The following is a 20,856-nucleotide window of genomic DNA, read 5'->3' as shown; positions in this document are numbered from 1 at the left end:
TCATGATGATGTTGGTGGTGGTGGTGGTGAGGATGACACGGAAGAATGGGACCTCTTGCAGGAGAGAGACAAAAGGGGGGTCTGGAATCGGGTTCCATTTACAGCAACATGGGGACAGTGGCCCAGCAGAGGATGGGAGGCCGGGGTGAACCTAGCCTGGTACGGGGCCGTAGGTGTATACAGGTGTGAGAGTACATTTGTGTGTATGCAATGGGTGTGTCTGAACGTATCTACGCGTGTCTCTCTGCGTGTGTCTCTGTGCGTCTCCGTGTGTCTCTCTGCATGTCTCCGTGTGTCTCTCTGCATGTCTCCGTGTGTCTCCGTGCGTCTGTCTGCCTGTCTCCGTGTGTCCCCTCTGCGTGTCTCTGTCTCTCTCCGCGTGTATCTCTTTTTCCGTGTAACTCTTTCTCCGTGTATCTCTCTCCGTGTATCTCTCTCTCTCCGTGTGTCTCTCTCTCCGTGTGTCTCTCTGCATGTCTCCCTCTCCGTGTGTCTCTCCGTGTATCTCTCTCCGTGTATCTCTATCCGTGTATCTCTCTCCGTGTATCTCTCCGTGTGTCTCTCTCCGCGTGTCTCTCCGCGTGTCTCCCTCTCCGTGTGTCTCTCCGCGTGTTTCTCTCTGTGTCTCTCTCTCCGTGTCTCTCTCCCTCTCTCCGCGTGTCTCTCGGCGTGTCTCTCTCCGCGTGTCTCTCGGCGTGTCTCTCCGTGTCTCCCTCTCTGTGTGTCTCTCCGTGTGTCTCTTTGTGTGTCTCTCCGCGTCTCTCTCTCCGTGTCTCCCTCTATGTGTGTCTCTCCGCGTGTCTCTCCGTGTCTCCCTCTCTGTGTCTCTCCGCGTGTCTCTCTCCGTGTATCTCTCTCCGTGTCTCTCTCTCTCGGCGTGTCTCTCCGTGTATCTCTCTCCGTGTATCTCTCTCCGTGTATCTCTTTCCGTGTATCTCTCTCCGTGTATCTCTCTCAGTGTATCTCTCTCAGTGTATCTCTCTCCGAGTGTCTCTCCGTGTGTCTCTCCGTATGTCTCTCCGTGTATCTCTCTCTCTGCGTGTCTCTCTCTCCGTGTCTCTCCGTGTGTCTCTCTCTCCTTGTCTCTCTATCTCCGCGTGTGTCTCTCTCCGTGTGTCTCTCCGCGTGTGTCTCCGCGTGTCTCTCTCTCTCTAGCCGTGTGTGTCTCCGCGTGTGTGTCTCCGCGTGTCTCTCTCTCTCTCTCTCTCCGCGCCCTCCCCCTCCCCTCCCACTCTCTCAGGGAGTCTTGAGGCTGAAGGAGAGTCGTGGCCGCGTGTTCCCCTTGCCCAGGATCAGCTTCTGCTCCTCCTTCTTCTGCCGCTCCTTCTCCTTCTCCAGCTTCACACGCTCCTCGTGGATCTTCCGCTGCTCCTCCACGATGCGCAGCTGCTCCTCCGCCTTCGCTCAAGACGCACAAAGGTGCCGCGCCCACCACCACCAACACCACCACCACCACCAACACCACCACCACCACCGCGCCCACCACCACCACCAACACCACCACGCCCACCACCACCAACACCACGCACACCACCACCACCACGCCAAACACCACCACGCCCACCACCACCAACACCACGCACACCACCACCACCACCACGCACACCACCACGCCCACCACCACCACCACACGCCCACCACCACCACCACCACGCCAAACACCACCACCACAACCACCACCACCACCACCACCCACGTAGCGGCTGTTAGCGGAGTGTCGGGGCAAGCGGCGAGGGGCAGCAGCAAGGCACCACCCCCGCTAGCCCCGCAGCAAACAGAGGCCAGGCACTGCGACACACACAGGGGTGGTGTGGGTGGTGTGGGTGGTGTGTGGTTGGTGTGGGTGGTGTGGGTGGTGTGGGTGGTGTGGGGTGGTGTGGGTGGTGTGGGTGGTGTGGGTGGTGTGGGTGGTGTGGTGTGGTGTGGGTGGTGTGGGTGGTGTGGGTGGTGTGGGTGGTGTGGGTGGTGTGGGGTGGTGTGGGTGGTGTGGGTGGTGTGGGGTGGGTGGTGTGGGTGGTGTGGGTGGTGTGGTTGGTGTGGGTGGTGTGGGTGGTGTGGGTGGTGTGGGTGGTGTGGGTGGTGTGGGTGGTGTGGGTGGTGTGGGTGGTGTGGGGTGGGTGGTGTGGGTGGTGTGGGTGGTGTGGTTGGTGTGGGTGGTGTGGGTGGTGTGGGTGGTGTGGGGTGGTGTGGGTGGTGTGGGTGGTGTGGGTGGTGTGGGTGGTGTGGGTGGTGTGGGTGGTGTGGGTGGTGTGGGGTGGTGTGGGTGGTGTGGGTGGTGTGGGTGGTGTGGGGTGGTGTGGGTGGTGTGGGTGGTGTGGATGGTGTGGGTGGTGTGGTTGGTGTGGGTGGTGTGGGTGGTGTGGGTGGTGTGGGTGGTGTGGTTGGTGTGGGTGGTGTGGGTGGTGTGGGTGGTGTGGGTGGTGTGGGTGGTGTGGTTGGTGTGGGTGGTGTGGGTGGTGCGGGTGGTGTGGGGTGGGGTGGGTGGTTGGTGGTGTTTGCTACTACGCAAACACCGAGTGGACCTAGTGAAGGCCCGGGACTGGTTGCACACGCACGGATGTGCACGCACACACATGTAAGACATCAGTGAGTGCGTGTGTGTGCGTGAGAGTGAGTGTGTGTGACAGTGCGTGTGTGTGCGTGAGAGTGAGTGTGTGTGACAGTGCGTGTGTGTGCGTGAGAGTGAGTGTGTGTGACAGTGCGTGTGTGTGACTGCGCGTGTGTGTGACTGCGCGTGTGTGACAGTGCGTGTGTGTGAGTGTGTGACAGTGCGTGTGTGTGCGAGTGCGTGTGTGTGAGAGTGGGTGTGTGTGAGAGTGGGTGTGTGTGAGAGTGGGTGTGACAGTGCGTGTGTGTGTGTGAGAGTGAGTGTGTGTGACAGTGCGTGTGTGTGACAGTGCGTGTGTGTGAGAGTGGGTGTGACAGTGAGTGTGTGTGAGAGTGTGTGTGTGACAGTGCGTGTGTGTGACAGTGCGTGTGTGTGAGTGTGTGTGTGAGAGTGTGTGTGAGAGTGTGTGTGAGAGTGCATGTGTGAGTGCACATAGCCTGGCACAAGCGTCGTGGTGACGTCACCGCCACTTAGTGGCGAATGGCGGTTGTTGTTGTTGTTGTGTGTGTGTGTGACAGTGTGTGTGTGTATGACAGTGCGTGTGTGTGCTCTGGACGGGTGCGAGGGGCTGGTAACCCCTCCACCTTCAATTAATTACCACTAAACCACGAGTCAAACTGAAATATGTAACTAATAAGCTTGTGCCAGAGGCCCTGGGGGGCCAGGCGTCTATGACGTCTCCTGGCCAAACCCCAATTGACGGAGCCAGGAGATTGAATATCTACCCTCGGGGTTCCTCCAGAAATAACGAAAAGCCACTACGGGTGGCCACGTGGAATGTTCGAACGCTCACTGCGGAGGAGAGGCTGCCACTCCTTTGTCGGGAGCTGGACCGGTACCGCCTGGATCTATGCGGCATTCAGGAGGTCCGGTGGACCGGCTCTGGCTCCTGCCACCATGAGGGGTGGACAGTCCTCTACTCGGGGCAGCAGACTGCCAAACAACAGGATGTGGCTCTTCTTTTGAACAAAAGAATGAAGGGGGCGTGGGAGCGTGGCGGTGAGGTGTGGGAAGCTGTAAGCCCCAGGCTACTTTGGGCTCGCCTTCCCATCAACCGGAGGCGAGGAATGGTGGTCGTGGTTACTTATGCCCCCACCGAAGATGAACATCCGTGGAGGGATGCAGGCAAAGCCGATGAGTCAGATGCCTTCTATAACCTCCTGTCACAGGTGCTGGCTAAAGTGGCCCCTCGGGATAGAGTCATCATGTTGGGTGACTTCAATGCCCGAGTTGGTCATGATACTGGCACCTGGTCTGGAGTGATTGGAGGGCATGGGCCAGATCAGCTCAATAACAACGGTAGGAGGCTGCTAGATTTTTGTGCAGCTCATGGGCTTGTAACTACCAACACGCTGTTCCGGCATCGGAGCATCCACACAACATCATGGATGCATGCCGGGTCCAAGCAAGAACATCTGCTGGACTACATAGTGACGGACCAGCGGATGCGAGCCCATGTCCTTGACACCCGGACCTACCGTGGAGCTGATCTGCCCTCTGACCATCGACTAGTCATCTGTAATATGCGCCTGCCATTCTTCCACTCCGGTGGTGGGTGTACACCCAGGAACCCATTCCAACCTAAAGTGGCCTGGTCTCAGTTATCTGATGAAAGTTGCAAGCGAAAATTTCATCATCGCTTGCGGCTGGGATTGGCATCGTCCCCGACTCCTCCTGATGTCGAGGGTAAATGGGCGAGGTTTAGGACTGACTCATGCAGCTGCAATGGCTGCTTTGGGTACGCGGTCCAGACCTCCCCAGAGACCCTGGCTGACAGAGGAGGTGTTCAGGATGGTTGAGAAAAAGCGACAGGCCCACTGTCATCGGCTACAGAATCCCACGTCAGAGAATGAGGAGGCTTACCGCAGCCTTCGCTTGGAGGTTCGGAGAGCCGTGAGGCGCTGCAAGGATGGGTGGTGGTCGTGGGTTGCTGAGGAGATGGAGTCTGCCTCAGTGGCCCGTGATCACAAATCTCTATTTAACTCCATTAAAAAAGTAACCTGCAGCGCCACACCTATTACCATCATTAGGGGAAAAAACGGTGATCCAATCTCCGACCCCCAGGAACAGGTTTGCAGATTCGCTGAGCATTTCTGTGAGGTCCTGGGGGAGGGAAAATCCCTCAGCCAGGAAAACATCGTGGCACAAAGTGAGGATGACCCTGCTGAGGCTGCGGTGCCTCAAATATTGGATGAAGTCACCCCCTGTGAGTGGCTGGCTGAGGTGCCATCTGCTGAGGAAGTATTGAAGGCGATCCGGAGTCTGAGACCAGGAAAGGCAGCGGGCAGAGATGATCTCCCAAGCGAAATGCTGAGGGAGGGTGGCGTTTGTGCACAGACTGCCCTATATGACATCATAACAACAGTCTGGACCACTGGACGGGTTCCGCAGGATTGGAAGGATGCCCTGGTGGTCCCCCTTTTTAAGAAGGGGGACCGCACAGACTGTAACAACTACAGGGGCATCTCACTCCTCAGTGTGCCGGGAAAGGTCCTGGCAAGGATTATTCAGCATCGCCTTGCCAGGCACGCTGAGGAGAGGCTTGCGGAGCCCCAATGCGGTTTCAGGAAAGGGCGGTCCTGCACAGATGCCATATTTTCTGTCCGTCTGCTACAGCAGAGGTGTAGGGAATTCCAACAAGACCTACATCTCTGCTTTATTGACCTGGTCAAGGCCTATGATACCATCAGTAGGCCGGGGCTCTGGGTCGTTCTTCGTGCTTTTGGAGTACCTGACCCTCTGCTCACGATCATTAAGGACCTTCATGATGGTGAGCGGGCCCGGGTAAAACTACGTGGCCGGGAGTCAGAGCCATTCCCTGTACACCTTGGGGTGCGACAGGGATGTCCTCTGGCTCCCACATTATTTAACATCTATTTTGACCACGTAGTTCGTGAAGCCTTCAATAGCTGTACCGGGGGAATCTCCATATGGTACAGATATAATGGGAGGCTAATCGATGCCCGGGTGCGGTCAAGGGATGGCTCCCTATTGCTCAACCACGTTATGTATGCTGATGACTTGGTAATAGCTGCTCAGTCAGAGGAGGAGTTGGAGACGCTGCTGCTGAGACTGGAGCGTGCCACTAAGAGGTGGGGCCTTACCATCAGCCCCACCAAAACTAAGCACCTGCCTGGGTATTTTGTACCATCGGACACTCCACCCCCACAACTCCCAATCGGTGATGGGGCAGTTGTGGAGAGAGTGGAGAGTTTCCCATACCTGGGCAGTGTGCTTATGACTGGCTCCAGTTTAACAGCAGAGGTCTCACTCCGAATCAGTCGAGCGGCAATATCTTTTCATCGGTTGCGTAACGCTGTGTGGAAGCTACCTGGTCTGTCGCTCCGCACTAAGCTTCAGGTCTTCTCGGCCACGGTCATTCCCTCCCTTCTCTATGCTTGCGAAACGTGGACCCCCCTAATGGAACATCTTCGCCGGTTAGAAACATTTAGGCTGGCCTGCCTACGATCCATCCTGGGTTTAACCAGACTGGATTGTGTGAGGAGCTCACAAATCCTTGAAAGATCTGGGCAGGGTCCCATCGGTGAGCTCCTCCGGCAGGCAAGGCTGCGATGGCTGGGTCATGTAGCCCGCATGCCCAGCCACCGCATGCCGAAACAGCTTTTGTTTGGCCGGATTGAGGGGGCTAAGCGGGCGCGGCACGGGCTAGAGAAGAGATGGAGTGATGTGGTACAGGAGGACGTGGAGCTGAGTGGACTTGCCGATGACTGGTACCAGCGGTGTCAAGATCGGCCTCTGTGGAGGAGGCTCGTGAAGGATGCTACTGGGCAGTTGGAGGCAGTCGCCCTCCAACAACAACGGAGGGCGGAGGAGCGACGCTCACAACAGCGAGCGGAGCGCCGGGTGGCTAAAGCACAGCAGGTTGGCACAGTAGGGGGCACAGGTGGTGCATCAGCCAGTCATCTCAGTCAGTCGACCCGTGGCACCTGGGTCTGCCCCGTGACCTCCTGCCAGCGGGCGTTCGACACTTCACGTGGCCTCAGGGTGCACATAGCCTGGCACAAGCGTCGTGGTGACGTCACCGCCACTTAGTGGCGAATGGCGGTTGTTGTTGTTGTTGTTGTGTGTGTGACTGTGTGTGACTGTGTGTGAGTGTGTGTGTGTGACAGCGCATGTGTGTGTGTGCGTGTGTATGTGTGTGAATGTGTGTGACAGTGCGTGTGTGTGTGTGTGACAGTGTGTGTGAGTGTGTGTGAGTGTGTGTGAGTGTGTGTGAGTGTGTGTGACTGTGTGTGAGTGTGTGTGAGTGTGTGTGTGACAGTGCATGTGTGTGAGTGCGTGTATGTGACAGTGTGTGTGAGTGTGTGTGAGTGTGTGTGACTGTGTGTGACTGTGTGTGAGTGTGTGTGAGTGTGTGTGACTGTGTGTGAGTGTGTGTGTGTGAGGGGCTAAACGGGGGCTCTGGACGGGTGCGAGGGGCTGGTAACCCCTCCACCTTCAATTAATTACCACGAAACTACGAATTAAACTTAAATATGTAACAACTAAGCTTGTGCCGGAGGCCCCGGGGGGCCAGGCGTCTATGACGTCTCCTGGCCAAACCCCAATTGGCGGAGCCAGGAGATTGAATACCTACCCTCGGGGCTACTCCAGAAACAACGAAAAGCCACTACGGTTGGCCACGTGGAATGTTCGAACGCTCACTGCAGAGGAGAGGCTGCCACTCCTCTGTCGGGAGCTGGACCGGTACCGCCTGGATCTATGCGGCATTCAGGAGGTCCGGTGGACCGGCTCTGGCTCCTGCCACCATGAGGGGTGGACAGTCCTCTACTCGGGGCAGCAGACTGCCAAACAACAGGGTGTGGGTCTTCTTTTGAACAAAAGAATGAAGGGGGCGTGGGAGCGTGGCGGTGAGGTGTGGGAAGCTGTAAGCCCCAGGCTACTTTGGGCTCGCCTTCCCATCAACAGGAGGCGAGGAATGGTGGTCGTGGTTACTTATGCCCCCACCGAAGATGAACATCCGTGGAGGGATGCAGGCAAAGCCGATGAGTCAGATGCCTTCTATGACCTCCTGTCACAGGTGCTGGCTAAAGTGGCCCCTCGGGATAGAGTCATCATGTTGGGTGACTTCAATGCCCGAGTTGGTCATGATACTGGCACCTGGCCTGGAGTGATTGGAGGGCATGGGCCAGATCAGCTCAATAACAACGGTAGGAGGCTGCTAGATTTTTGTGCAGCCCATGGGCTTGTAATTACCAACACGCTGTTCCGGCATCGGCGCATCCACACAACATCATGGATGCATGCCGGGTCCAAGCAAGAACATCTGCTGGACTACATAGTGACGGACCAGCGAATGCGAGCCCATGTCCTTGACACCAGGACCTACCGTGGAGCTGATCTGCCCTCTGACCATCGACTAGTCATCTGTAAGATGCGCCTGCCATTCTTCCACTCCGGTGGTGGGTGTACACCCAGGACCCCATTCCAACCTAAAGTGGCCTGGTCTCAGTTATCTGATGAAAGTTGCAAGCGAGAATTTCATCATCGCTTGCGGCTGGGATTGGCATCGTCCCCGACTCCTCCTGATGTCGAGGGTAAATGGGCGAGGTTTAGGACTGTGACTCATGCAGCTGCAATGGCTGCTTTGGGTACGCGGTCCAGACCTCCCCAGACACCCTGGATGACAGAGGAGTTGTTCACGATGGTTGAGAAAAAGCGACAGGCCCACTGTCATCGGCTACAGAGTCCCACGTCAGAGAATGAGGAGGCTTACCGCAGCCTTCGCTCGGAGGTTCGGAGAGCCGTGAGGCGCTGCAAGGATGGGTGGTGGTCGCGGGTTGCTGAGGAGATGGAGTCTGCCTCAGTGGCCCGTGATCACAAATCTCTATTTAACTCCATCAAAAAAGTAACCTGCAGCGCCACACCTATTACCATCATTAGGGGAAAAAACGGCGATCCAATTTCCGACCCCCAGGAACAGGTTCGCAGATTTGCTGAGCATTTCTGTGAGGTCCTGGGGGAGGGAAAATCCCTCAGCCAGGAAAACATCGTGGCACAAAGTGAGGATGACCCTGCTGAGGCTGCGGTGCCTCAAATATTGGATGAAGTCACCCCCTGTGAGTGGCTGGCTGAGGTGCCATCTGCTGAGGAAGTATTGAAGGCGATTCGGAGTCTGAGACCAGGAAAGGCAGCGGGCAGAGATGATCTTCCAAGCGAAATGCTGAGGGAGGGTGGCGTTTGTGCACAGACTGCCCTATATGACATCATAACAACAGTCTGGACCACTGGACGGGTTCCGCAGGATTGGAAGGATGCCCTGGTGGTCCCCCTTTTTAAGAAGGGGGACCGCACAGACTGTAACAACTACAGGGGCATCTCACTCCTCAGTGTGCCGGGAAAGGTCCTGGCAAGGATTATTCAGCATCGCCTTGCCAGGCACGCTGAGGAGAGGCTTGCGGAGCCCCAATGCGGTTTCAGGAAAGGGCGGTCCTGCACAGATGCCATATTTTCTGTCCGTCTGCTACAGCAGAGGTGTAGGGAATTCCAACAAGACCTACATCTCTGCTTTATTGACCTGGTCAAGGCCTATGATACCATCAGTAGGCCTGGGCTCTGGGTCGTTCTTCGTGCTTTTGGAGTACCTGACCCTCTGCTCACGATCATTAAGGACCTTCATGATGGTGAGCGGGCCCGGGTAAAACTACGTGGCCGGGAGTCAGAGCCATTCCCTGTACACCTTGGGGTGCGACAGGGATGTCCTCTGGCTCCCACATTATTTAACATCTATTTTGACCACGTAGTTCGTGAAGCCTTCAATAGCTGTACCGGGGGAATCTCCATATGGTACAGATATAATGGGAGGCTAATCGATGCCCGGGTGCGGTCAAGGGATGGCTCCCTATTGCTCAACCACGTTATGTATGCTGATGACTTGGTAATAGCTGCTCAGTCAGAGGAGGAGTTGGAGACGCTGCTGCTGAGACTGGAGCGTGCCACTAAGAGGTGGGGCCTTACCATCAGCCCCACCAAAACCAAGCACCTGCCTGGGTATTTTGTACCATCGGACACTCCACCCCCACAACTCCCAATCGGTGATGGGGCAGTTGTGGAGAGAGTGGAGAGTTTCCCATACCTGGGCAGTGTGCTTATGACTGGCACCAGTTTAACAGCAGAGGTCTCACTCCGAATCAGTCGAGCGGCAATATCTTTTCATCGGTTGCGTAACGCTGTGTGGAAGCTACCTGGTCTGTCGCTCCGCACTAAGCTTCAGGTCTTCTCGGCCACGGTCATTCCCTCCCTTCTCTACGCTTGCGAAACGTGGACCCCCCTAATGGAACATCTTCGCCGGTTAGAAACATTTAGGCTGGCCTGCCTACGATCCATCCTGGGTTTAACCAGACTGGATTGTGTGAGGAGCTCACAAATCCTTGAAAGATCTGGGCAGGGTCCCATCGGTGAGCTCCTCCGGCAGGCAAGGCTGCGATGGCTGGGTCATGTAGCCCGCATGCCCAGCCACCGCATGCCGAAACAGCTTTTGTTTGGCCGGATTGAGGGGGCTAAGCGGGCGCGGCACGGGCTAGAGAAGAGATGGAGTGATGTGGTACAGGAGGACGTGGAGCTGAGTGGACTTGCCGATGACTGGTACCAGCGGTGTCAAGATCGGCCTCTGTGGAGGAGGCTCGTGAAGGATGCTACTGGGCAGTTGGAGGCAGTCGCCCTCCAACAACAACGGAGGGCGGAGGAGCGACGCTCACAACAGCGAGCGGAGCGCCGGGTGGCTAAAGCACAGCAGGTTGGCACAGTAGGGGGCACAGGTGGTGCATCAGCCAGTCATCTCAGTCAGTCGACCCGTGGCACCTGGGTCTGCCCCGTGACCTCCTGCCAGCGGGCGTTCGACACTTCACGTGGCCTCAGGGTGCACATAGCCTGGCACAAGCGTCGTGGTGACGTCACCGCCACTTAGTGGCGAATGGCGGTTGTTGTTGTTGTGTGTGAGTGTGTGAGTGTGTGTGACAGCGCATGTGTGTGTGTGCGTGTGTATGTGTGTGAATGTGTGTGACAGTGCGTGTGTGTGACAGTGTGTGTGAGTGTGTGTGAGTGTGTGTGACTGTGTGTGAGTGTGTGTGTGAGTGTGTGTGACAGTGCATGTGTGTGAGTGCGTGTGTGTGACAGTGTGTGTGAGTGTGTGACTGTGTGTGACTGTGTGTGAGTGTGTGTGTGTGAGTGTGTGTGTGAGTGTGTGTGTGTGAGTGTGTGTGTGAGTGTGTGTGTGAGTGTGTGTGTGAGTGTGTGACTGTGTGTGACTGTGTGTGACTGTGTGTGTGACAGTGTGTGAGTGCGTGTGTGTGTGAGTGTGTGTGTGTGACAGTGTGTGTGTGACAGTGTGTGTGAGTGTGTGTGACTGTGTGTGTGTGACAGTGTGTGTGAGTGTGTGAGTGTGTGTGAGTGTGTGAGTGTGTGAGTGAGTGTGTGAGTGTGTGTGTGAGTGTGTGTGTGTGAGTGTGTGTGACAGTGTGTGAGTGTGTGAGTGCGTGTGGCGTGGCGGGAGCGGCAGTGGCGTAGCGCTACGCTTCGCTACGAACAAGCCCAGAGACCCGAGTTCCATTCCCGCTCACGGCACCACCAACACCACCGGTGACGATTATCCGAGCCGGTTCGGGTGCCTCCCCTAGGTCGACTCGGCCTCAAACGAGCAGCTGGTGTGGCGGTGTGCCGCAGGGCGGCGGTGGTGGTTGTACTGCACTGCAGTGACATACCAGCTTGGCCTGTGCGTCCGCAATCTTACGATTGTTTTCCTCCAGGATTCTTTCCAGCTCCTCCCGCTTCTTACGCTCCTCCTCCTACAACAACACCATCATCGCAATCATCGCCGTCATCGCCCATCATCGCCCATCATCGCAATCATCGCCATTATCACCACCATCATCATCACTACCATCATCATCATCATCGCCATCACCATCATCATCGCCATCATCGCCATCATCGCCATCATCGCCGTCATCGCCATCATCGCCGTCATCGCCATCATCGCCGTCATCACCGTCATCGCCATCGCCATCATCAACACCACCATCATCATCATCGCCATCCCCATCATCATCCTCATCCCCATCACCATCATCGCCATCATCACCATCGTCATCATGACCATCATCATCATCATCGTCATCCCCATCACCATCAATCACCATCACTGCCATCATCACCATCATCATCACCACCATCATCATCATCATCGCCATCCCCATCATCGCCAACGCCACCATCGTCATCACCATCATCACCACCATCATCATCACTACCATCATCATCATCATCATCGCCATCACCATCATCATCGCCATCATCATCACTACCATCATCATCATCATCGCCATCACCATCATCATCGCCATCATCATCATCGCCATCATCACCACCGTCATAACCATTACCATCATCACCATCATCGCCATCATCGCCATCATCGCCATCACCATCCCCATCACCGCCATCATCACCATCATCACCATCATCGCCATCATTGCCATCACCGTCATAACCACCGTCATAACCTTAACCATCATCACCATTACCATCATCATCATTACCAACAGCAAAAAAATATGTCTCTTTGTGTCTATGGATCTCTCTGTGCGTCTCTCTGTGTGTCTCTGTCTCTCTCTCACTGTGTACAGAGTCTACGGGTCTCTGTGTACAGAGTCTGTGGGTCTCTGTGTACAGAATCTGTGGGTCTCTGTGTACAGAGTCTGTGTGTCTCTGTGTACAGAGTCTGTGTGTCTCTGTGTACAAAGTCTACGGGTCTCTGTGTACAGAGTCTGTGTGTCTCTGTGTACAGAGTCTACGTGTCTCTGTGTACACAGTCTGTGTGTCTCTGTGTACAGAGTCTGTGTACAGAGTCTGTGGGTCTCTGTGTACAGAGTCTGTGGGTCTCTGTGTACAGAGTCTGTGTGTCTCTGTGTACAGAGTCTGTGTGCCTCTGTGTACAGAGTCTGTGTGCCTCTGTGTACAGAGTCTGTGGGTCTCTGTGTACAGAGTCTGTGAGTCTCTGTGTACAGAGTCTGTGGGTCTCTGTGTACAGAGTCTGTGGGTCTCTGTGTACAGAGTCTGTGGGTCTCTGTGTACAGTCTGTGGGTCTCTGTGTACAGAGTCTGTGGGTCTCTGTGTACAGAGTCTGTGTCTCTGTGTACAGAGTCCGTGGGTCTCTGTGTACAGAGTCTGTGTCTCTGTGTACAGAGTCTGTGGGTCTCTGTGTACAGAGTCTACGGGTCTCTGTGTACAGAGTCGGTGAGTCTCTGTGTACAGAGTCTGTGGGTCTCTGTGTACAGAGTCTGTGGGTCTCTGTGTACAGAGTCTGTGAGTCTCTGTGTACAGAGTCTGTGGGTCTCTGTGTACAGAGTCTGTGGGTCTCTGTGTACAGAGTCTCTCTCTGTGTACAGAGTCTGTGTCTTTGTGTGAGTCTGTGTGTCTCTGTGTACAGAGTCTGTGGGTCTCTGTGTGAGTCTGTAGGTCTCTGTGTACAGAGTCTGTGTCTCTCTGTGTACAGAGTCTACGGGTCTCTGTGTACAGAGTCTGTGGGTCTCTGTGTACAGAATCTGTGTGTCTCTGTGTGAGTCTGTGTGAGTCTGTGTGTCTCTATGTACAGAGTCTACGGGTGTCTGTGTACAGAGTCTACGGGTCTCTGTGTACGGAGTCTGTGTGTCTCTGTGTACAGAGTCTGTGGGTCTCTGTGTACAGAGTCTGTGTGCCTCTGTGTACAGAGTCTGTGGGTTTCTGTGTACAGAGTCTGTGGGTCTCTGTGTACAGAGTCTGTGGGTCTCTGTGTACAGAGTCTGTGGGTCTCTGTGTACAGAGTCTGTGGGTCTCTGTGTACAGAGTCTGTGAGTCTCTGTGTACAGAGTCTGTGGGTCTCTGTGTACAGAGTCTGTGGGTCTCTGTGTACAGAGTCTCTCTCTGTGTACAGAGTCTGTGTCTTTGTGTGAGTCTGTGTGTCTCTGTGTACAGAGTCTGTGGGTCTCTGTGTGAGTCTGTAGGTCTCTGTGTACAGAGTCTGTGTCTCTCTGTGTACAGAGTCTACGGGTCTCTGTGTACAGAGTCTGTGGGTCTCTGTGTACAGAGTCCGTGGGTCTCTGTGTACAGAGTCTGTGTCTCTTTGTACAGAGTCTGTGGGTCTCTATGTATAGAGTCTGTGTGTCTCTGTGTGAGTCTGTGTGAGTCTGTGTGAGTCTGTGTGAGTCTGTGTGTCTCTGTGTACAGAGTCTACGGGTCTCTGTGTACAGAGTCTGTGTGTCTCTGTGTACAGAGTCTACGTGTCTCTGTGTACACAGTCTGTGTGTCTCTGTGTACAGAGTCTGTGTACAGAGTCTGTGGGTCTCTGTGTACAGAGTCTGTGGGTCTCTGTGTACAGAATCTGTGGGTCTCTGTGTACAGAGTCTGTGTGTCTCTGTGTACAGAGTCTGTGTGTCTCTGTGTACAAAGTCTACGGGTCTCTGTGTACAGAGTCTGTGGGTCTCTGTGTACAGAATCTGTGGGTCTCTGTGTACAGAGTCTGTGTGTCTCTGTGTACAGAGTCTGTGTACAGAATCTGTGGGTCTCTGTGTACAGAATCTGTGGGTCTCTGTGTACAGAATCTGTGGGTCTCTGTGTACAGAGTCTCTGGGTCTCTGTGTACAGAGTCTGTGGGTCTCTGTGTACAGAGTCTGTGGGTCTCTGTGTACAGAGTCTGTGGGTCTCTGTGTACAGAGTCTGTGGGTCTCTGTGTACAGAGTCTGTGGGTCTCTGTGTACAGAGTCTGTGGGTCTCTGTGTACAGAGTCTGTGGGTCTCTGTGTACAGAGTCCGTGGGTCTCTGTGTACAGAGTCTGTGTCTCTGTGTACAGAGTCTGTGGGTCTCTATGTATAGAGTCTGTGTGTCTCTGTGTGAGTCTGTGTGAGTCTGTGTGAGTCTGTGTGAGTCTGTGTGTCTCTGTGTACAGAGTCTACGGGTCTCTGTGTACAGAGTCGGTGAGTCTCTGTGTACAGAGTCTGTGGGTCTCTGTGTACAGAGTCTGTGGGTCTCTGTGTACAGAGTCTGTGAGTTTCTGTGTACAGAGTCTGTGGGTCTCTGTGTACAGAGTCTGTGGGTCTCTGTGTACAGAGTCTCTCTCTGTGTACAGAGTCTGTGTCTTTGTGTGAGTCTGTGTGTCTCTGTGTACAGAGTCTGTGGGTCTCTGTGTGAGTCTGTAGGTCTCTGTGTACAGAGTCTGTGTCTCTCTGTGTACAGAGTCTACGGGTCTCTGTGTACAGAGTCTGTGGGTCTCTGTGTACAGAATCTGTGTGTCTCTGTGTGAGTCTGTGTGAGTCTGTGTGTCTCTATGTACAGAGTCTACGGGTGTCTGTGTACAGAGTCTACGGGTCTCTGTGTACGGAGTCTGTGTGTCTCTGTGTACAGAGTCTGTGGGTCTCTGTGTACAGAGTCTGTGTGCCTCTGTGTACAGAGTCTGTGGGTTTCTGTGTACAGAGTCTGTGGGTCTCTGTGTACAGAGTCTGTGGGTCTCTGTGTACAGAGTCTGTGGGTCTCTGTGTACAGAGTCTGTGGGTCTCTGTGTACAGAGTCTGTGAGTCTCTGTGTACAGAGTCTGTGGGTCTCTGTGTACAGAGTCTGTGGGTCTCTGTGTACAGAGTCTCTCTCTGTGTACAGAGTCTGTGTCTTTGTGTGAGTCTGTGTGTCTCTGTGTACAGAGTCTGTGGGTCTCTGTGTGAGTCTGTAGGTCTCTGTGTACAGAGTCTGTGTCTCTCTGTGTACAGAGTCTACGGGTCTCTGTGTACAGAGTCTGTGGGTCTCTGTGTACAGAGTCCGTGGGTCTCTGTGTACAGAGTCTGTGTCTCTGTGTACAGAGTCTGTGGGTCTCTATGTATAGAGTCTGTGTGTCTCTGTGTGAGTCTGTGTGAGTCTGTGTGAGTCTGTGTGAGTCTGTGTGTCTCTGTGTACAGAGTCTACGGGTCTCTGTGTACAGAGTCGGTGAGTCTCTGTGTACAGAGTCTGTGGGTCTCTGTGTACAGAGTCTGTGGGTCTCTGTGTACAGAGTCTGTGAGTCTCTGTGTACAGAGTCTGTGGGTCTCTGTGTACAGAGTCTGTGGGTCTCTGTGTACAGAGTCTCTCTCTGTGTACAGAGTCTGTGTCTTTGTGTGAGTCTGTGTGTCTCTGTGTACAGAGTCTGTGGGTCTCTGTGTGAGTCTGTAGGTCTCTGTGTACAGAGTCTGTGTCTCTCTGTGTACAGAGTCTACGGGTCTCTGTGTACAGAGTCTGTGGGTCTCTGTGTACAGAATCTGTGTGTCTCTGTGTGAGTCTGTGTGAGTCTGTGTGTCTCTATGTACAGAGTCTACGGGTGTCTGTGTACAGAGTCTACGGGTCTCTGTGTACGGAGTCTGTGTGTCTCTGTGTACAGAGTCTGTGGGTCTCTGTGTACAGAGTCTGTGTGCCTCTGTGTACAGAGTCTGTGGGTTTCTGTGTACAGAGTCTGTGGGTCTCTGTGTACAGAGTCTGTGGGTCTCTGTGTACAGAGTCTGTGGGTCTCTGTGTACAGAGTCTGTGGGTCTCTGTGTACAGAGTCTGTGGGTCTCTGTGTAAAGAGTTTGTGGGTCTCTGTGTACAGAGTCTGTGTCTCTGTGTACATAGTCTGTGGGTCTCTATGTATAGAGTCTGTGTGTCTCTGTGTACAGAGTCTGTGTGCCTCTGTGTACAGAGTCTGTGTACAGAGTCTGTGGGTCTCTGTGTACAGAGTCTGTGTGTCTCTGTGTGAGTCTGTGTGAGTCTGTGTGAGTCTGTGTGAGTCTGTGTGAGTCTGTGTGTCTCTGTGTACAGAGTCTACGGGTCTCTGTGTACAGAGTCGGTGAGTCTCTGTGTACAGAGTCTGTGGGTCTCTGTGTACAGAGTCTCTCTCTGTGCACAGAGTCTGTGTCTTTGTGTGAGTCTGTGTGTCTCTGTGTACAGAGTCTGTGTACAGAGTCTGTGGGTCTCTGTGTACAGAATCTGTGTGTCTCTGTGTGAGTCTGTGTGAGTCTGTGTGAGTCTGTGTGAGTCTGTGTGTCTCTGTGTACAGAGTCTACGGGTCTCTGTGTACAGAGTCGGTGAGTCTCTGTGTACAGAGTCTGTGGGTCTCTGTGTACAGAGTCTCTCTCTGTGTACAGAGTCTGTGTCTTTGTGTGAGTCTGTGTGTCTCTGTGTACAGAGTCTGTGGGTCTCTGTGTGAGTCTGTGGGTCTCTGTGTACAGAGTCTGTGTGTCTCTGTGTACAGAGTCTACGGGTCTCTGTGTACAGAGTCTGTGGGTCTCTGTGTACAGAGTCTGTGGGTCTCTGTGTGAGTCTGTGGGTCTCTGTGTACAGAGTCTGTGTGTCTCTGTGTACAGAGTCTACGGGTCTCTGTGTACAGAGTCTATGTGCCTCTATGTACAGAGTCTACGGGTGTCTGTGTACAGAGTCTACGGGTCTCTGTGTACAGAGTCAGTGTGTCTCTGTGTACAGAGTCAGTGTGTCTCTGTGTACAGAGTCTGTGTGTCTCTGTGTACAGAGTGTGTGGGTCTCTGTGTACAGAGTCTGTGTGTCTCTGTGTACAGAGTCTGCGTACAGAGTCTGTGGGTCTCTGTGTGAGTGTGTGAGTCTCTGTGTACAGAGTCTGTGGGTCTCTGTGTACAGAGTCTGTGGGTCTCTGTGTACAGAGTCTGTGTCTCTGTGTGAGTCTGTGTGTCTCTGTGTACAGAGTCTGTGGGTCTCTATGTATAGAGTCTGTGTGTCTCTGTGTACAGAGTCTACGGGTCTCTGTGTACAGAATCTGTGTGTCTCTGTGTGAGTCTGTGTGAGTCTGTGTGTCTCTGTGTACAGAATCTGTGTACAGAGTCTGTGGGTCTCTGTGTACAGAGTCTCTCTCTGTGTACAGAGTCTGTGTCTTTGTGTGAGTCTGTGTGTCTCTGTGTGAGTCTGTGGGTCTCTGTGTACAGAGTCCACGGGTCTCTGTGTACAGAGTCTGTGGGTCTCTGTGTACAGAGTCTGTGGGAATCTGTGTACAGTCTGTGTCTCTGTGTGAGTTTGTGTGTCTCTGTGTACAGAGTCTGTGGGTCTCTGTGTACAGAGTCTGTGGGTCTCTTTGCACAGAGTCTGTGGGTATCTGTGTGTGTCTCTGTGTGTCTCTGTGTCTCTGTGTGTCTCTGTGTGTCTCTGCGTGTCTCTGCGTGTCTCTGCGTCTCTCTGCGCATCTCTCTGCGCGTCTCTCTGCGCGTCTCTCTGCGCGTCTCTCTGCGCGTCTCTCTGCGCGTCTCTCTGCGCGTCTCTCTGCGCGTCTCTCTGCGCGTCTCTCTGCGCGTCTCTCTGCGCGTCTCTCTGCGCGTCTCTCAGCGTGTCTCTCAGCGTGTCTCTGCGTGTCTCTGTGTCTCTCTGTGTCTCCGGCGTGTCTCCGGCGTGTCTCTGCGTGTCCCTGTGTCTCTCTGCGTGTCTCTAGTGTGTCTCTAGTGTGTCTCTCTGCGTGTCTCTCTGCGTGTCTCTCTGCGTGTCTCTCTGCGTGTCTCTCTGCGTGTGTCTCTTTGCGTGTCTCTGTGTGTCTCTCTGCGTGTCTCTCTGCGTGTCTCTCTGCGTGTCTCTCTGCGTGTCTCTCTGCGCATCTTTCCGCGTGTCTCTGTGTCTCTCTAGTGTGTCTCTCTGCGTCTCTCTGCGTATCTGTGTGTCTCTCTGCGTGTCTCTCTGCGTCTCTCTGCGTCTCTCTGCGTCTCTCTGCGTGTGTCTCTGCGTGTCTCTTTGCATGTCTCTGCGTGTCTCTCTGCGTGTCTCTCTGCGTGTCTCTCTGCGTGTCTCTCTGCGTGTCTCCGGCGTGTCTCTGCGTGTCCCTGTGTCTCTCTGCGTGTCTCTGTGTGTCTCTGTGTGTCTCTGTGTGTCTGTGTGTCTCTGTGTGTCTCTGCGTCTCTGTGTCTCTCTGTGTCTCTGTGTCTCTGTGTGTCTCTGTATGTCTCTGTGTGTCTCTGTGTGTCTCTCTGTGTCTCTCTGTGTATCTCTGTGTCTCTCTGTGTCTCTCTGTGTCTCTCTGCGTGTGTCTCCGGCGTGTCCCGTCACCTCTCTGGCTCTCTGGGCCGCCACCTCCTGCTGCCGCTGCCTCTCCAGCTCGTCCAACATCTGGCGCTCCGTGTCTCTGTCTCTGTGTCTCTCTGTGTGTCTCTGCGTGTCTCTGTGTGTCTCCGTGTATCTCTGTGTGTGTCTCTGTGTGTCTCTCTGTGTGTCTCTCTGTGTGTCTCTAGTGTCTCTGCGTGTCTCTGCGTGTCTTTGCGTGTCTCTGTATGTCTCCCACGCGTGTCCGTCACCTCTCTGGCTCTCTGGGCCGCCACCTCCTGCTGCCGCTGCCTCTCCAGCTCGTCCAACATCTGGCGCTCCATGACGCGCTTGGCGTCGTGCACCCTGCGCAGGACCTCCTGCTCGATCTCCTCCCGCCGCCGCTCCAGCTCCTCCTCGACGCGACGAGCCACCAGCTCCTCGACGCGACGAGCCGTCTCCTCCGCCACGAGGCGCTCCTCCATCTCCTGCTGGCGGCTGGGGGGGGGGGGGGGGCGGGTGGGGTGGGGTGGGGTGGGGATGTGGGGGGGCCGTTTAGCGAGCCGGCTAGGGCCGACGAGCCGGACGATGCCCGCCGCTGCGGTGTCCGTCTCTCTCTCTCTCTCTCCGTCGACATCATCGTCGTCACCAGGGTGGCGAGGAGATGTTGACTACCTCGCCTGGTGCGCAGGAGGTCGTGGGTTCGATCCCGACCCTGACGCCCGTATATTTGGAGCTTTGCGTGTTCTCCCGCTGTGCTGAGATGTTGACTACCTCGCCTGGTGCGCAGGAGGTCGTGGGTTCGATCCCGTGACCCTGATGATGCCTGCTGCTGCTGCTGTATATTTGGAGTTTGCGTCTCTCTCTCTCTCTCATCATCATCATCATCACGGTGGCTATGAGATGTTGACTACCTCGCCTGGTGCGCAGGAGGTCGTGGGTGCTACCCCGACCCTGACGATGCCTGCTGCTGCTGCTGCTGTATATTTGGAGTTTGCGTCTCTCTCTCTCATCATCATCATCACGGTGGCTAGGAGATGTTGACTCCCTCGCCTGGTACGCAGGAGTCTGCGACGTGTCGGCAACACTCGAGAGCGGTGGCGGTGGCGGTGGGGAGGGGAGAAATCTGCGTGGCGATGTCTGCGGCGAGGATCGGCCGCCCAGGAATTGGCCCGACCGAGAAGTCTACCCGGGGAGCCGCACAAACCCGCGAGGTGACCTCGTGAAAGGTCGTGAATGAGAATTGTCTCACCGAGACGCACGGGGGGGGGTGGGGGTGGGTTGAGGAGGCATCATCATCAACATCATCAACATCATCTTCTTCATCTTTATTACTTCGCTATTTCTCCGGGTGTAAGGGCCCCACAACTGAGGTTCTGCGTAGATAATTTTTCGTCGCGAGGGAGCCTGGGCATTCGCACGAAGCCAGTGGCTGTTTGGCATTGCCATCATCATTGTCATCGTCGTCATCGTCGTCATCGTTGTCATCGTTGTCATCGTCGTCGTCGTCAAAACGGGGAAATTTATAGATGCATCCAAATGCTGCTAAAGAACTTAAGAGACACAGAGAGACCCACAGAGACCCCTAGATATGCATAGAGACCCTTAGAGACGTAGACACAGAGAGACACAGAGAGACACAGAGACCCCTAGAGACCCATAGAGACACACAGAGACCCCTAGAGATGCATAGAGACCCATAGAGATCCGTAGAGATGTATAGAGACCCATAGAGACCCACAGAGACACACAGAGACCCCTAGAGATGCATAGAGACCCATAGAGATGTATAGAGACCCTTTGAGACATAGACACATGGAGACACACGGAGACCCCTAGAGATGCAGAGACAGAGACCCCTTGAGATGCATAGAGACCCATAGAGATGTATAGAGACCCTTTGAGACAGACACATGGAGACACACGGAGACCCCTAGAGATGCACAGAGACCCATAGAGACCCACAGAGACACACAGAGACCCCTAGAGATGCATAGAGACCCATAGAGATGTATAGAGACCCTTTGAGACAGACACATGGAGACACACGGAGACCCCTAGAGATGCAGAGACAGAGACCCCTTGAGATGCATAGAGACCCATAGAGATGTATAGAGACCCTTTGAGACATAGACACATGGAGACACACGGAGACCCCCTAGAGATGCATAGAGACCCTTTGAGACATAGACACATGGAGACACACAGAGACCCCTAGAGATGCATAGAGA

General features: G+C 54.7%; 1 protein-coding gene across 3 annotated transcripts in view; it reads right to left on the bottom strand.

Moving 5' to 3' along the window:
• Positions 1 to 647: 647 nt before the first annotated feature.
• Positions 648 to 20,856, bottom strand: part of LOC116956781 (arginine and glutamate-rich protein 1) — a 31,095-nt gene continuing 10,886 nt past the window's right edge. For all 3 annotated transcript variants that reach the window (XM_032978605.2, XM_076058037.1, XM_076058038.1), the window contains 3 exons: positions 18,898 to 19,123; positions 11,329 to 11,412; positions 648 to 1,398 (listed from right to left, as the gene is read on the bottom strand). In XM_032978605.2, the coding sequence (XP_032834496.2) occupies positions 1,237 to 1,398; positions 11,329 to 11,412; positions 18,898 to 19,123 (472 nt within the window). In that variant the 3' untranslated portion in view covers positions 648 to 1,236. The remainder of the gene's footprint in view (positions 1,399 to 11,328; positions 11,413 to 18,897; positions 19,124 to 20,856) is intronic.

This window comes from Petromyzon marinus (assembly GCF_048934315.1).
Source record: "Petromyzon marinus isolate PM22_M1 ecotype Great Lakes invasive population chromosome 67 unlocalized genomic scaffold, UKy_Petmar_22M1.pri1.0 chr67_unloc.6, whole genome shotgun sequence".
Classification (NCBI taxonomy): Eukaryota; Metazoa; Chordata; class Hyperoartia; order Petromyzontiformes; family Petromyzontidae; genus Petromyzon; species Petromyzon marinus.
Note: the sequence above shows the minus strand (reverse complement) of the source record. Positions and strands in the feature narration are given on the sequence as shown.